The 13,555-nt window shown below is 41.6% G+C and overlaps 1 protein-coding gene across 9 annotated transcripts in view; it reads left to right on the top strand.

Moving 5' to 3' along the window:
• THADA (THADA armadillo repeat containing) overlaps positions 1–13,555 on the top strand; it is a 266,610-nt gene that overhangs the window by 57,064 nt on the left and 195,991 nt on the right. For 8 of the 9 annotated variants that reach the window (XR_009762420.1, XM_061625379.1, XM_061625378.1 and 5 more), the window contains exons 23-25: positions 4,902–5,034; positions 8,744–8,857; positions 11,529–11,651. Coding sequence is in view for 8 of the 9 variants with exons in the window: in XM_061625379.1 (XP_061481363.1) it covers positions 4,902–5,034; positions 8,744–8,857; positions 11,529–11,651 (370 nt within the window). In the remaining variant the exon portion in view is untranslated. Of the gene's footprint in view, positions 1–4,901; positions 5,035–8,743; positions 8,858–9,696; positions 10,556–11,528; positions 11,652–13,555 lie in introns of those variants that run through there. The other variant, XM_061625382.1, reaches the window with a different exon arrangement.

The raw sequence follows: 13,555 nt of genomic DNA, 5'->3' as shown, positions 1-13,555 counted from the left end.
TACAATATAACAGTTGTATAATTAGCTATAAAAATGCCAGAAGTATTTCAATTTTATTTTACTCAGTTGCTTAAAATCTCTAACAGGTATCTGCCAGCCCCACAACATTGTAGTTCTATGGCAGAGCAATTGCATATTACTCATAGTTTATTGCTCTTCATAATATTTAGGATTTATTCCCCCTGATCCCAGGGTACCATAGATACAGGAACACATTTTCTTCACAATTCTAAAAGAAAAGAAGCTAAGCCAAGCTAGCTTTACGATGTCTTGTTTAAATTGGGTTAAACACATGTGTAAAATATTCATGTGTTGTAACCAATTTGTGCGTCGTACAGTGGACATTGTTTTGGCTTAGATTGCACTTGGCATTTGTCAGTGAGTACCTGGGATGTGTACGTAGGCTTTATTTAATTAGAAACGCTAGTCACTTTATTCATGTGTCAAAGAGGTGCAAGAAGAGAACTGGCACAGCTGAAAAGATTAACCTGCCTGAGATGAAACTGGATGTGATTGCTTGTGCTTTATGCACCTTTAATTATAAATGTGCTGGTACATGAATTGAGCATTTCTGGCTTTCTGGGTATAAAGATCCCTCCCTGCTTTCTCCTTCTCAAACACACGCACGCACGCACGCTCTCTCTCGCTCTCTCTCTCGCTCTCTCTCTCGCTCTCTCTCTCGCTCTCTCTCTCGCTCTCTCTCTCGCTCTCTCTCTCGCTCTCTCTCTCGCTCTCTCTCTCGCTCTCTCGCTCTCTCTCTCGCTCTCTCTCTCGCTCTCTCTCTCGCTCTCGCTCTCGCTTTCGCTCTCGCTCTCTCTCGGATGGAGAAAGGAAAAGACAGGTGAGGCTGTTTTTTAGTTATGTTTTATGCAATTAACAATCTATAAAATTAGGGTTGTATCCAACTTAGTCATGCTCATTATTCCAATGGTTCTGTTCTGTGTGTGACTTAAGTCAGGTACAGTCCTTAGTGTACAAGGCTGCATACACACTACATTTAAAACAAATCTCGCCACCCCAAACAATCCTGGAAACTAGTTTGTTGAGGGTGCTGGGAACTGTAGCTCTGTGAGGGGTAAATTAGTTTCCAGGATCGTTTTTTGGAGGAAATGTGCTTTAAAGGTATGGTGTGTACATAGCCTAAATATAGAATCATCAGTATATAATGATATAGGCAGATATTAGTATATAGATACAGAATACCTCCTTCACTTTAAAGAGGCAGGGATGGCCTGTTCATCTCATGGGATGTGAAGATTGTGGGACAGGAAGAATGAGGCTTTTTCATGTCCTGCTTTATTAGCATTCATGTAATGTCTACAGTCACAGATTTTCTTTCCTTTTTTCTTTAACTAAATTTAATCTTGTAGAGCTAAGCATATATCATCTTAGTATATTTTAAAACCATTTAGGTCTCCTGCAACTTGATTAATTTATTTAGCTGCTTCCCTAATGTTATCTGCATTGTATTTTGGAAAGTATGTGAAATGGTTAAATATTTCAGTCTAATCAGCCGGCTAAACTATATTTTGGGCGACCCTTAGTATCAAAGTAGAATTAAGGTTTTGCTACTGATCAACAGTATTCGTGTAGGCTGTTCCCATAGTTTTGACAGAAATATTTATTTGTAAGGCCATTTGCTCTGCAGAAAGTTTTTTATAGGTTATGCCAAATTGTATAACTGTAGAGGAAAAATACTTTGTGGCAAGAGTACACCATGGTAAGGTAAAGCTGTAGCTCAGTGGTAAAGTATCTACTTTGCACGCAGAAAGTACCAGGTAGAGCTGCAAAAGGCTCCTGCCTGAAACCCTAGAGAGCCACTGCCAATCAGTGCAAAAAGTATTGAGCTAGATGGACCAATGGCCTGACACAATATAAGGCAGCTTATAGGAGAAGATAGGAGGACAGGAAGCTGCCTTGTACTGAGTCAGACCATTAATCCATCTAGCCCAGTATTCTACACCAATTGGCAGCTGCTCTTCAGGATCATTCCTAGTCCTACCTGGAGATGTCGGGGACTGATCCTTTTGCATGCAAGGCAGATGCTCTACCATTGAGCTTTGGCTCTTCCCTTTCATTCCTTGTTTTTCTCTGTTTGCAAATAAGATAATAGTTTTTCTGCAGTAGTTGATATATAAAAATATTAACTGTATTTAAATACTGCTTAAAGAGCCCAGTATTGTGGGAGGCCTTTATTCCTGTTGTTTGGATCCATACACTCCATAACGTATAAGCCTTCAGATTTCATTTACAGCTAAGAATGCATAAAATCAGTTAACTGTATGTTCAAGCAATGCCTAAGATAATTTTAAGCCTCATGGTGGTTATAAACTTGGGGTAGTAACCCCACCTTGGGTTTAATTATATTCATGCATTCTCCACAGGAGCAAATTCTTAAGGCATGGGCCAGACTATAAATCTTGGGTTTAGTTGGTGTTCTGAAGTTTTTGAACTGAGCCCTTGATGAACAGCTAATGAATATAACACTTTTAAGCAAAGTCTGTTTTGCTTTATAAATCTGTGTTGCAATAAATCTCATTGAATTTCGTTCTAGGAACTGTGGAAAAATTCATGTAGCTTTAGCTTTGTCTTTTTAAAATAGCCTTAGAGCACATCCCATGGAATTAATTAGCAACAACTTCATTTATATCCTAGAGAAAGAATTGGGAAGCTAGGTGGCTATGTTATTTGACTTTCTCATTTATTTTGTTGTTATATACTCAGAAAATGCTGCAAATAGCATTTGCAACACCTGCTTATTTCTTTATCTGAGGTCCAGTGTAGACATGGTAATGAGAAGACACAGCTTTCATTATGTGAATGAGTCTGCATGAGGGTCAGGGGCGTCACTACTGGGGTGCGGAGGGTGTGGCCCGCACCTGGGTGTCACCATGAGGGGGGTGACACCCAGAGCCACCCCGTGCTGTTGCCTGGCAAGGCTGCTCCAATCCTCGGAGGCAGGCGAGACTGGGAGCAGCATCGGCGGGGCGAGGGAGGCGTGCTGGCGTTCCCAGGCCTTCTCCGGCTGGGTGCCCCTCCGGCGTGCGCCCTTCCAGGGGCATGGACGGGGTGGCTGGCCTCGAGTGTGTGCGCGCAAGTCCAGCCACCTCGTCCATGCCCCTGGGAGGGCGCGCGCTGGAGGTCCGCACCCCCCCGCACTCCCGCTAGTGACGCCGCTGATGAGGGTCTAGCTCATATTCTCCCTGATCTTCTGGTGTACAAAGCAGGAGAGAGAAGCCTGTCAGCCCAAGACCAAGCAGTCTTGTTCACCTAACTTGTTAAGCATGAATTGGGCCAAGGCAGCTACCTGACAGCCATGGTTCTCCAGAGGCTTCTGGATGGCATTTCTGATCCTTGGAATGGTGCCTCACTCCGGAGCAATCAGGCAGGGCCAGTAGTCTTTGTTTAGCTTTTCCAGCTAGAGGAGCCACCCATCTCGCAGTCTGGCTCTGTTTCTGGTTGGGTCAGACTGCTGCTCTAAGGAGTACAGTCTTGGTAGTCTTCAAGCAGTTTTCTTATTTAATTTTCCTTGCTGAGGTTTGTCCACTCCTGCCTTCCCTTCCAAGTTCTCTTCCTGACATGTCCTAACTGGATTCTTGGGGTTGGAGGCAGGGATCGAGCCCTGCTTGTGGTGTGGTGGCATTTTGTCTTGCTTCTCTGGCCAGGTGAACTAGTTGGGAAAGAGTGGTTAAGTTTCACACACACACACACATCTTCTACTTCTGCTATTCTAATCATAGGGCAACAATTTTCTCTTCTTTCTTTGCTTCTCCATCCTGGTGGGCCAGTCAGGGCTGTAGAAAGTACTTTGGTGAGTAAGCCCCTTTTAGTCTTTGCTGTCTTGACTGCCCCTCACCGCTCTTAGGGTGGATGGAGGATGTAGCACTGCAGGGTTTTTTTCTTTTTTCTTTCTTAGGCCTCTATGGCCTTGTCCAGAGAAGATTATCAGGGCAGGCCTTTTCCGCACAGCACATGCACAGAGATGGTGAGAGATAGCGGTGGGTTGGTGCCATCCCATCCAGATCTTTCAGGGGTGAGGGCGCTGTCCTGGCTCTAGAGTTTGGTTACAGACAAGTTCCAAGCAGCTCTCCCTTGCCGTAATTGAGTGGGGAGTTCAATCCTGCTTGATTTGACTGTGCCGATCCCTGCAGGGGGTTCTGGGATAGGTCCTGGGGTCAGAGCATCCAACTGACTCTGAACACAAGTAGTCCTCAGTAAGTTGAATGCTTAAGCATGAAAAAGGAATGTGTGAAGCAACCTGTTTGGGGAACTGGAGGAGGACAGCATTTAATAATCAGCGTGTGTTATACTGGTTGAGGACATGCTTCCCTGTAAATGTTTGAAAGGTACTTTTTGATGTTTAGGGAATAACGGTGGGCATAAGGCTTCTCTGAATGAGAGCCAGGGTGAGAGTATCTGCACTACTGCAGGGAGAGATGGAGTGAGGCCCCTGGATGTTTGAAGATTTAGGCATGGATCCACACTATGGGTTATAGGTGCATCATCTGGAGCATGGAGATGTTTTGTATGCTACTATTTTTGGTTAGGCATTATTCTGTCTCCTGTTTAGTTTTAAACTGTTACATTTGGTTTGCATATTTGTATTGTATGCAATGTTGTATGAATTTATTTGTGTTTTTTTAATTGTTATACTTCTTGCTCAGTTGGTAATATATTGTGAGCGATTATGACGATGGTGATTGGCACTTTTGTCTAAGTTCTTGTAAATTACCCCAGAGGGGAGTAACTTGTGAATGAGGCAGAGCTTTTCCAGAAAAGGAGATTTTACTGAGAAAGTAAAATAAAGTAAATATACCTTAAGAACACAGTGTTTTGTATCATGATACTTATGTTTCAGTTACAGCATTTCATTTATTTTCATTCACTTGTCTACATTTTAGGTGCAACAATGAAAGCCTGCACAGGCTGCCACAGCAATGGCTGTGCAATGTACTGGAAGAAATTAAATCCAGCAATCCTTCATCTAAACTGTGTGCCACGAGACGCAGTGCTGGTATTCCATTCTACATACAGGTACCTAACTATAGATGTACTTCTAAACTTAAAACAACTGTAGTTTCTTCCTTGGGTCTTCTGTAACAACCACTGGATGTACTTGATGCTTAAAATACATATGAGATTGCATTTGGTTTTTTTTTGTTTTCATTTATTTATTTGTCAGTTTATATACTGCTCAATTACAATAATCTCTTAAGAGGTGCAGTCCCCACTACACACCTGTTTTAAGTTCAGTGGAGGGGTATTCTGCTATTGCTTCCTGTCAGTGCAAGGATTACTGCCAATGCAACAGGACTTTCCCCCTCCTTCCCCCACATGCGCCACCACACCTTTCCCAAATCTGCTCTAAAGGGTTGGGGGAGCCGCTAGGGGGTGCGCAAGGGGAGGGGGGTGTCAGTTGCTCAAGTAGAAATCCTTGAGCCAGTGGAACTACTCACTGAACTCTACATTGACTTCAAACCATTAAGTCTGTGTCTTTGTCAGAGTAGATGAGCAGAGAAACAAATTCCAATGACAATTTACAATACGGAATCCCATGAACTTTTATTTGGGATTGTACACAATGTAAAGCTGGGGAGAGTCTAGAATGTAGTGCACAAGAGTTGGCTGCCATTTCTTGAGAATAGGATCATTCTTGCTTGTTATTGTTTTGTACGAGAAGCAGTTTAGGGACGGCAATCCCTCGCCCAGTTTTTTTTAAATGAGAGCCTTCTAGAAAGGTATGGAACTCGAACTGAAGATCTGGAGTGGACTTCAAAACATGATGCAGCAGAATATATGTGGTACTTCTGGGGAAGAGAGTGGCAACCTTGAAGGTTAGCCTATAAATATAGAAACACAGAGGAAGATGATGGTGATCTTATGTGTACATAGTATGCGTACAAAAGGACAAACCTTCCTCCTTTCTTGTATAGTTCAAAACTGAGTTGGAAGTGTTTAGTAAAATGAATCAAATATTTATTGGCTCTCCAGTTGCATAATCCCAAACAGAGATAATATATATTATGAATAAAACTAATATCATTAAGACAAATGAAACTCTGTTTCATTGTTGTCTAAATGTGTGTCTTGATTTTTTTCCACAATTTGTTTAAGACTTCTGTAGTTGAATCAGTACAGTGTGCACTTCAGAATAAAGTGTACCTCCTGGTTACTATTTTCATACTTTGCAAGGTATGTGGATTTGGTCACATACTTTTAAAAGCTAGTGAAATGGTAACAGTACGTTGAAGCTTGCTCAATTCCAGAGCAAGTGTATGACTTCTCGTATGGGATGTATCTTTCTCTCTCATTCTCCTGTCTGACTCAGCTCCTTCCAAGTCAAACTGGATGTGGCTACCTAAGGGCAATGCTTATGTTATGTTATTTCACATAACATCTTTTTAAAAGAGGCAATAAAGGCAATATAAAGTGCTCTGTCTTGGAACCTTGAAAGAGGGAGTGCTAGGAATGGAGATAAATACATGCCCTGACCTAATGCAATTCCTAAATGACCAAATAAAAATTACGTACACATGTTAAAGCCTGGGAAAATGCTTGTCTGCTGAGAGTGAGGTGTATCTTAAGATCATAAGGAGAGCCTTGCTGGATCGAGCCAGAGTCCTATCTAGTCCAGCTTTCTTTTCACACAGTGGCCAAGCACATGTCTGTGGGAAGCCCACAAGCAAGAATTCAGTGTGACACTGCTCTCCCCACTTGTGATTCCCAGCAACTGGTATTCAGACATGTGCTGCCTCCGACAAAGATGTTTCAAATCATTTATTGTTGTTGTTGTTGTTAAACTTTCACATAACATTATTAACAAAAAGAGAGACAATATCAATCTATAAGAATAAAGGCTCCCTCTTTCCCTCTCTCCCTGGAGCATCCTTTCACTAAATCCTGTTAATCCCATCTTCTCTGGCAATGCAGATATTCACTCCACATGACAGTGTAATAAAATTAAAAAATTTAAACTATTCATAACTCGTTAAAGGGCTTTGGGACTTAACAGTTCGTGCCGCCACCTGCTGTAAAAGAAATAAATGGCCACCAGTCTGCTGTGAAATGGTCTTTTTTCTTCTTTCCTTTAGACATAAGTAGTTTAGTTTAAGTTTCTCTAATAGGGCAATTTCACATAAGTTTTTATACCGGCAATTCACCATCAGTCCCTTTAGTTCTCTCCAAAAGCTAGTTATTACAGTTCTAGCTCCTACCAGCATGAAGCTTATTAGCTTCTTGTAGATAACCTCTTGATTATCTCTCAGAAATAGATTTAACAGTGCCAATTCTGAGGTAAAGTTGAATTTTTGGCTGGTTGTCTTTATAATACAATACAGGCCCAGAACAGTTGCACTTTTTAATATTCCCATCAAAGGTGTTTATAAGAGCCCACAGCTCTGCATTTTCTCCAACAATTGGGGGAACTGGTGATTCGAGCTAATTTCAGTGGGGTCATATACCATTTTTGAATAATTTTTAAAGCTGTGTCTTGAAATGTTGCAGCAACTGCTTTGTAAGGAAACCTCACCCACATCTCTCCCCGCTCTCCTTTTTCAGTTGTTATCCTGAGCTCATGTTCTCATAAATTCTTTAATGACATAACATTCCTCATATCTTTATCCAACAAAAATTTATGTAATTCCGAGACTAATCCCTTCTTATTTGATTCAGAATGCAGAAGAAATCTCTTGTCCTCAGCTAACTCCTGGCTTCTGAGCAAAGGAATTTAGTTGGTACCGTAGAATTTCCAATCATTTTATTTATCAGGATATTTGTAAGTTAGAATAGGGGAGCTGGAGTATAAAGCTGAGTAGTCCCTCCACAGGGTCCCTCAGTTAACATATCCTTAGGAACTTCATTCCTGAGGTGATACACAAAATAGTTCATGCCTTAAAGAAGACTGTTTGGGAAAATAAAATGCAGAATAGCTGATGTGGCTCTGCAAATCTCTTTAGATTACTTTTGCCTGCCTCCTTGTTTCATCTCAAATTAGCAACTTTGTCTTTGAGGCAGCTTACTATCCCCATGCCATACTTTCATAGTACGGATACTATATAACATACTCTACTTTCTGCGCAGCAGATTTTCTCATCACTGAAAATAGTGTGAGCAGTGGTAATAGTGTGGTATCCCTCATCTCAACTCATTTCCCTTTTTCATTTTCCCTTTTCCTTTAAAAATTGATAATGTTATGCATATTCTGCAGAGGCACCTACTTAATTTTTTACAATCTGCTTACTTGTCAGTTTCACAAAAGTTGTCTGGGTGTTCCTCCTTTACCTGATGTTATCGCCCATATCATGCAGCTGTAGATATGCTGTGATTTGTTAAAATGTGTAAGACAGGCCAACTATGTACACAATGAAACTAAAATACAATAATACCTTGTGGTAACCATTCTTTTCTTTTGCTTTCTTGATGTTAGTGCTGTTCCAGGTTGTTCCTATATCTGTCAGTTTCATTTCTGTGTGTCATTTTACTCTCCCACCCTTTTTTGGCTAGCTTTCATCCAGATAACTTGATTCTTAAGTGAATTTTGTTTTGATTTAAATGTTGAAAGTCCCTTTGCAACTTCCTGGCACTTGAGGTTGATGGCTGACGCTCACCATTTGTGTTGTATCAGAGAGAGTGTGTGTGATATACATGCATATATATGTGGAATTGCAAGACGTCACCTGGATCGGATGTGTGTGTAAAAATGCTTAATGAGTAATGTGTGCTATATTTTTTTTAAAAATTCTAGGCTCTGCTGGCTTCAGAACCAAAGAAGGGCAAAACAGGCTTGTTAAAAATGGCAATGAAAGAGTTGATATCTTTAGCTTCACCTTCAAGCACGCCACCAAGCACAGTTCCCCAGGTAATGCGTAACATATATCAGAATGCAAAGACTAAAATTATCCTTTGTATAGGACAGGGTGACCTATGGCCCTCCAGGTGTTGTTGGACTCAAACCCCCATCATCTATGATCATTGAATGGGGGTGATGGGAGCTGAGCCCAACAGCATCTGGAGGACTGCAGGTTCCCCATCCCTGATTTAGAATATTGCCATAGAATAATGTTGCAATGTAGTCTAGTCCCTGGGGCATTCCAGTGCTTTTGGCCAGCAGATTCAGTTCATAAGTAGTAAGGATAAATAAATAAGCCTTCAGCTGATGACAAAAGCTGATTAAATTTGGTGCCAGCCATATCTCAGATGGGAGCACACTCCAAATATGGGACCTCACCGCAAAGAAACCCCCTTCCAGGATGCCGCATGGCTGATCTCAACAGGCTGCAGCACAATCAAAAGGCCTCCCCCAATTGCTTTAATACAAGGGTGGAAGGAGACACTCCATTGAATGTTTAGGTCCCAAGTTGTATATTATTATTAAAACAATTTACATACCGCCTTTCATTTCAAGAAATACCAAGGTGGTTCACAGACAAATAAAAACCAATAACAAGAATAAAACCAATATGAAATACAGCTATTAATAATTAAAATAAATAGTAAAACAACTACATTAAAGCATTCATAATTAAAATACAAGCTCATTAAAACAGTGCAACAGTTAAAACAACAGTCAAAGCAGGAGATTCAAGTCAGGATATTGGGGAAAATGCTTGCCTAAACAGGTGTGTCTTCAAAAGCTGGTGAAATGCGAATACGGGATTATGAGGCATTAGTAGTACCTTGAATTTATTTGGTTTTCAGGAAATGCAGGCACTCAAGAAGGCTGCGGAGTGCAAAATGCTGAAAAGATTATTCTTAGGGACACTCACAAACAAATCCTGGCCTCTTCAAAAGTAAGGGGTGTGGTTTTTAAAGAGCCAATTTGCTGCAGTAGGAAGGAAGTCCAGCTGCTGACGCCACCACTACCATCCATGGTGGGATGGGAGAGGGAGCCGCCCGAAGTAGCGCCGCTGCCGCCACCACCAGCAAGGCTCCTCCACCCGGCGCCGTGGAGGCCATGGAGGCATCGTTGACCTTGCCTTCCTCCTCCGGCCTGCGGCGCTTTCCTTCCTGATGTCGCCAAGCCTGGCTGCGGGAGGAGGTGGTGGCCTACCTGCGCGAGGCTTCCCTGGCAGAGCCGCTCCTCTCTCGGCATCACACCGCACTGGTGCGCTGGCTGGAGGCCTGCCTGAGCTGCAGGGAGCACGCCGTCAGCCTCGAGCAGTTCTGCAAGGCTCTCAAGGCCCACAGCAGGCTCGCTCAAGCCACCGCCGCTGCTGGCGGGGCAGGAGGAGGCACAAGAGCCGAAGGGGAAGCCGCAGCAGCAGCAGCAGCCACCGAGGATCGAGCCTGGGGCAAAGAGACTGGTGCCATTTGATAATCTGGGTTGGGGCAGTCAGTGGTGGCTGGACTAAAATCCACTCTGAGTAGCATGGTGTCGCTAACCTATCATCTCAGTTGCCATGGAGAAAGGATCTCTCCTCCAGGTCTTTTCCTCAAGATCCATTTTTTTGGACTTCTCCTGTGCCCATCCTTCTTCTCACCCACATTTATTTATTTATGTTTTGGCTACTGTAAATTGTATTGGTTTATTGATGTATTTTGACGTATTTTGATGTATTGATGTATTTTATTGATGTATTTTTATATTTGTGGTGTTTAAGCCGCCTTGAGGGCCTTTTGGCTGAAAGGCGGGGTAGAAATAAACAACAACAATAATAATAATCATTTGGTTCGGTAGCATACTGGTAGCCAGTGCCGCTCTCCCAAGATGAGTGTTGCATGATATTAGTAGGCTGAACCACTCAACAGCTTGCACTTCATTTACAGGGGAATACAATAGTATTCTGTCACATGGCGTGTATCACATTTTTATATATTTTATTTATTTTAAAGTGTTTATAAAATGCATAATATTTTAAAGAACTCTGAAGTGTACAATGTGAAAAAGAAAGAGCAACTTAAATTGAAGGCAACTATGGATACAAAACTAATGCTATATTTATTAATCTATTCTGAAAATAAGAAAATGTTTCAAGTATTAAAGGTGTCCAATTCTAGGATAATCGTCCAGAGCATATGGGGCAGAGCTAAGATGGGCCATGGACCATCAGTAAACCACTTGCCAATTTTTGGTGGTCTACCTAGTATGTTCTAATTTGTTTTTTCTTTTAATTTATTTTGGCATTTATCCCCCACCTTTCTATGATAATTCACTCTCAGTGGGCTTCTTGTTTCAAATGTGTGGTTTCAGGAAGGCACTTTTATATCCTTCAGCAAGATCATGCATGCTAAAGATAACTTTCATGGAGATTAATTATGTCTTTTTCGGTGGTGGTGTCTTCACAACTTAGTGAGAACAGGCCTGATAAGGCATGTTTCCCTGACTGTTTTTGTGAAGTGTCTTTTCCCAAGCTATTTCCTTCTAGAAGCTCCCAGGCACTCAGTTATCAACTTGTCCTCAGTTCTAACATAAATTGGGCTACCGATCCAGGCTTGCTGTCTTTTCGCAGTTTTAGCAATGAAGTTAAAGTACATAATTTTAAAGTTATTCTAAAAACTAAGTAACCTATATCATCTTTCCACCTCACCAGGTCCATGCTTTAAATATCTTGAGGGCTTTATTCAAGGATACCCACTTAGGAGAAAACATCATTCCTTTCGTGGCAGATGGAATGCGAGCAGCAATATTAGGTTTTACATCTTCTGTCTGGGCAGTAAGTTGATCCTTTACTTTTAGTATATTAAGTTTGAAAGCCACATGTTAATGGTGGTCATGGGGGCATTGATTATGTTTCTCAATAATACTACAAGGTCTGATTAGATTTTATGAATGTTTTTTATAGAGTTATATGGAATGTATGCCAAGTTGACAGCATGTGGGAAATGCTAAAACAGCCCACAGAAACACAGAAATTTGGCTCTTCATGTTCTCCTGCTTCAACTGACCTTTTTATTTGGTTTTGATTTTTATTTAGTTTGCTACAATGAAGTCTGAATGCTTATCGAACTTAAAATGAACAGCGCTGCATTTTCCATTTGAGATAGGAAGCAGATTCTAGTGGGTTGATTAATACGAAGACCCAGTTACTTTTTAACATTTTAATATATGTATGTATATATTTAGCGGTGACGATGAAGTCTGTGATGGCCTGCTTGGTCTAAGAATAAGTACTTTAAGTTGCTAACAGTGGGATGTATCCAGCTAAGTTATACTTGGAGTAGACATATTGGAACCTTACAGCGCAATCCAAACCCAAGATCTGCTGGAATGAGAGACTTTGGATTTGGTGGATTTGGGGCTTTCCCCACTGAGCTGGAACTTGTCTAGCATAAGTCCCTCAGCCGGGGCTCAGGCGACATAACTGATGCTAGTCAAAAGTCCCCCAAAAGGGGTGTTTTGTGTGAGGAGCAGGGCAAGGAGAGACTTACACCTATTCTAAACCCTGTTTAGCTTGATCGTGTGACCCTAGGCCCAGTCCTCAAAACACTGGCTTACACTTACCTGCCATCTTAAATAGCAATAGCCCCTCCCAGAGCTCCTGAATGAAGTTTGAAATAGGGGTAACGCTGGCTTCCCATAGTTAGGATTGCTGTGTAGGTCATGCCCATTAATTTCAGTGGGTTTATTCTGAGTAGGACTAAGTGGATACAACCCAGCATCTCTTGATTTTTAAACAAAAGCATTATTTTGCTCTTAAGTAAGATGTTTGGATAACTGGGCTTACATCTTAGAGGACAGCTAGGCTGATTATCACAAGAGCTGGTATTTCCTATAGGAAACTCTTTGCCTGTTACTTGAGTTTTAGAGTAGAGGAGCTATGGAAACTTTGCAGTGTTACCTGTTGAAAGTCTTGGAAATTGGCAGCTGGAATTATACAGCCATGATGGATTTGTTGCATTCCATCATGTGAAATTGAAAATACCTACCCCCTGCTGCCGCCATTCTGGTGTTTTGTATAGCCACAATTAAAAACAAAACCTTACAAGCCTTATAGTGCTGAAGTAAGAATCGTTTGCTCTACAACCCGAATGTTTTCATGGTGATACTCCCTCCCGCCCCAAGAATCCACAGTTTAAAGTTGCTGGTGGATTTTTTCCCACCAGTAGTCTCATAATTTGTTGACAATCATTAAAAAACATACGTGTTTGTACAGTAAGAACATAAGAACAGCCTACGGGATCAGGCTAGTGGCCCATTTAGTCCATCATTCTGTTCTTACAGTGGCCAACCAAATGCCGATGGGGAAGCCCACAAGCAGAACCTGAGTGCAAAGAGCACTCTCCCTTCCTGCAGTTTCCAGCAACAGTACCTGTAATCCTATACCTGAGTTTGCCCCATACTCAGGGCTTCATCTTCAGTAGTTTAAAAGTAAAAAAAACAAAAACAAAGTTTTATTTAATATTAAGAAAATTAACATGGGAGTGTGTGATAGCGCACTGCATGCGCAGAGGGAGCTAACAGCCCATCCCTTGCTTATGATTGGAGTCCCCACAGGCAAGAGAAGGTGGTTCTTGCCTCTATTTATTTATTTATTTATTTGTTAAATTTTTATACCGCCCCACTAGCATAGCTCTCTGGGCGGTGTACAACAACAAAAATACAGATATCTACAATAAG

The sequence above is a fragment of the Rhineura floridana genome, chromosome 4 (genome assembly GCF_030035675.1).
Source record: "Rhineura floridana isolate rRhiFlo1 chromosome 4, rRhiFlo1.hap2, whole genome shotgun sequence".
NCBI lineage: Eukaryota > Metazoa > Chordata > Lepidosauria > Squamata > Rhineuridae > Rhineura > Rhineura floridana.
Note: the sequence above shows the minus strand (reverse complement) of the source record. Positions and strands in the feature narration are given on the sequence as shown.